The sequence below is a fragment of the Sorex araneus genome, assembly GCF_027595985.1.
Source record: "Sorex araneus isolate mSorAra2 chromosome X unlocalized genomic scaffold, mSorAra2.pri SUPER_X_unloc_7, whole genome shotgun sequence".
NCBI lineage: Eukaryota > Metazoa > Chordata > Mammalia > Eulipotyphla > Soricidae > Sorex > Sorex araneus.
In genome coordinates, this window is record NW_026570967.1 from 32,104 (window position 1) to 34,603 (window position 2,500).

The window sequence follows — 2,500 nt, forward strand, 5'->3', positions numbered from 1 at the left end:
GGCAAGCACTGGGGGAGGGCGTTGGCTGGCGCGGCTGACCCGGGTTCGATCCCCAGCGTCCCTTAGGGTCCCCCCCAAACACCACCAAGATGCATTCCTGGGTGCAGAGCTGAGAGTCAGCCCTGAGCGTCCCCGGGGGGGGGGGAGTGTGGGGTGACCCCCCACAAACAAACTTAGAAACAGGGTCTGTCCGGTCCCCTGGGGAAAAAGGGGGGCTGTGACGTCCTTCCTGCACCACCAGGCTGACCCCAGGCCCGGGTGGACCGGAAGGGAGAGGTGCACGGGGAAGGGTTGGTCAGGACGAGCCCCTCCCCTGCACCCCTGCCACAGAGCCAGGACGCTCCCCCCGCTGTCTCCCACAGACTCTCCGGGACGGAGAACTTCACCCAGTGCCCCTGGTACCTCCTCCAGGAGGGCCTCACCTCCGGCTGCCTCCTGCAGGAGGAGCTCGGAGACGTCATGTTGTACCTGCGTCTGGTCAACGGGACGGACGTCCTGCTCACCAGGAATATGTACATCAGCGACTACCGTAAGGCAGCCCCGCACAGCCGCCTGTACCCCGCCCCCCTCCCCCGAGCTCTGGGGTCCCGGGCGGCCCTTCTGGGTGCAGGAATAGAGAGACGGGCCTCGCAGAAGTGGGTTCTGGACACTTGGCATGGAGGCGGGGGGTGGTGAAGGAAGCAGGCTTGGGTGCGATTCTCAGCACTGGGGTAGGGTCCTGTGAGCACTGCTCGGAGAGAGTCCAGAGCACAGAGTCAGGAGTCACCGCTGGGTATGGCCCGAAGGTGAGAGAGAGAGAGAAAGAGGGAGAGGGAGAGATAAAAAGAAAGAAGACAAAGAAGAAATAGAAAAGATAGAAAAAAGAAGGAAAAGAAAAATAGGAAAGATAAAAGGAAAGAAGGAAAAGAAAAATAGGAAAGATAAAAACAAAGAAAGAAGAAAAAGAAAAGTAGGAAAGATAAAAAGAAAGAAAGAAAAATAGGAAAGATGGAAAGAAAGAAGGAAAAATAAAGATAAAAAGAAAGAAGGAAAATAGGAAAGATAAAAAGAAAGAAGGGAAAGAAAAAATAGGAAAGATGGAAAGAAAGAAGGAAAAAAATAAAGATAAAAAGAAAGAAGGAAAATAGGAAAGATAAAAAGAAAGAAGGGAAAGAAAAAATAGGAAAGAATAAAAGAAGAAGGAAAACACAAAAGAAAAAAGAATAAAAGAAAGAAGGAAAAATTAGGCAAAATAAAAATAAAGAAGAAAAAGGAAAAATAGGAAAGATAAAAAGATAGAAGGGAAGGAAGAAATAGAAAGAAGGAAACAGAGAGAAAAAGAGAAAGAGGAAAAGAGTATGAGACACAGCAAGAAACAGACAAGGAGAGAGAATGAGAATAGAGAGAAGTAGAGAAAGAGAGAAAATGATAGAAAACAGAGAGAGGGTGACAGGAAGAGAGAGAAATAGAGAAAGGATAAGAGAGAGGAAGAGGAGAGAGATGAGAGAGAATGAAAGGGAGAGCTAGAAAAGGAGAGGTGAAGAGAAAGGAGAAAGAGAAATCAGGAAAGAGAAAGCAAGAGAAAAGGAAAGAGAGAAAGGAAGAAGGAAATAAAGAAGGAAAGAGAAAGAAAAGATAGAATAAAGAGAAAGAATAAGAGAGAAATCTGGAAGGTGAAAAGAGAAGATAAAGACAAAAGAAAAGGAAAGAAAGAAAAAGAGAAAGAAGGAAGGAAGGGAGAAAGAAAGAGAGAGGAAAAGAAGGAAATGGGAAAGGAAGGAAAAGAGAAGAGAGAGAAGGAAGAAGGAAAGGGAGAAAGGAGGGGAGAAGAAGGAAAAAGGAAAGAGAGGAAGAAGATAAGGAAGGAAAGAAGAAAAAGAAATGAAAAGAGAAGGAAGGAAGCAACTTAGTGAGGAAGGAAGGGAGAAAGAGAGGGAAAGGGAGAGAGGGAGAGAAAGAGGGAGAAAGAGGGGAGAGAGGAAGAGAGAGGAGAAGAAAGAGAGGGAGAGAGAGAAATGGAGAGAGATGGGGAGAGCGAGGGAGAGAGAGGGAAAGGGAGAGAGGGAGAGAAAGAGGGAGAAAGAGGGAGAGAGGAAGAGAGAGGAGAAGAAAGAGGGAGAGGGGAGAGAAACGGAGAGAGATGGAGAGAGAGAGGGAGAGAGAGGGAGAGGGAGAGAGGGAAGAAGAGAGGGAGAGAGGGAGAGAGACGGAGAGAGGGAGGGAGAGAGGGAGAGGGAGAGAGGGAGAGAGGGGAGAGAGAGGGAGGGAGAGAGAGTGAGAGAGAGGGAGAGAGAGGGAGAGAGGAAGAGAGAGGGAGGGAGATAGAGTGAGAGAGAGAGGGAGAGAAAGGGAGAGGGAGGGAGGGAGAGAGGGAGGGAGAGAGGGAGAGAGGGAAGGAGAGAAGGAAAGAGGGAGGGAGAGAGGGAGAGAGGGAAGGAGAGAGGGAGAGAGGGAGGGAGAGAGGGAGAGAGGGAGGGAGAGAGAAGGAGAGGGAGAGAGAAGGAGAGAGGGAGGGAGAGAG

At 49.1% G+C, this 2,500-nt stretch overlaps 1 protein-coding gene across 1 annotated transcript in view; it reads left to right on the forward strand.

Annotated features, from left to right (window-relative positions):
• Positions 1-2,500, forward strand: part of CRLF2 (cytokine receptor like factor 2) — an 18,376-nt gene that overhangs the window by 8,977 nt on the left and 6,899 nt on the right. Inside the window, exon 2 of the mRNA XM_055123630.1 lies at positions 363-529. Coding sequence (XP_054979605.1) covers positions 363-529 — 167 coding nt within the window. The remainder of the gene's footprint in view (positions 1-362; positions 530-2,500) is intronic.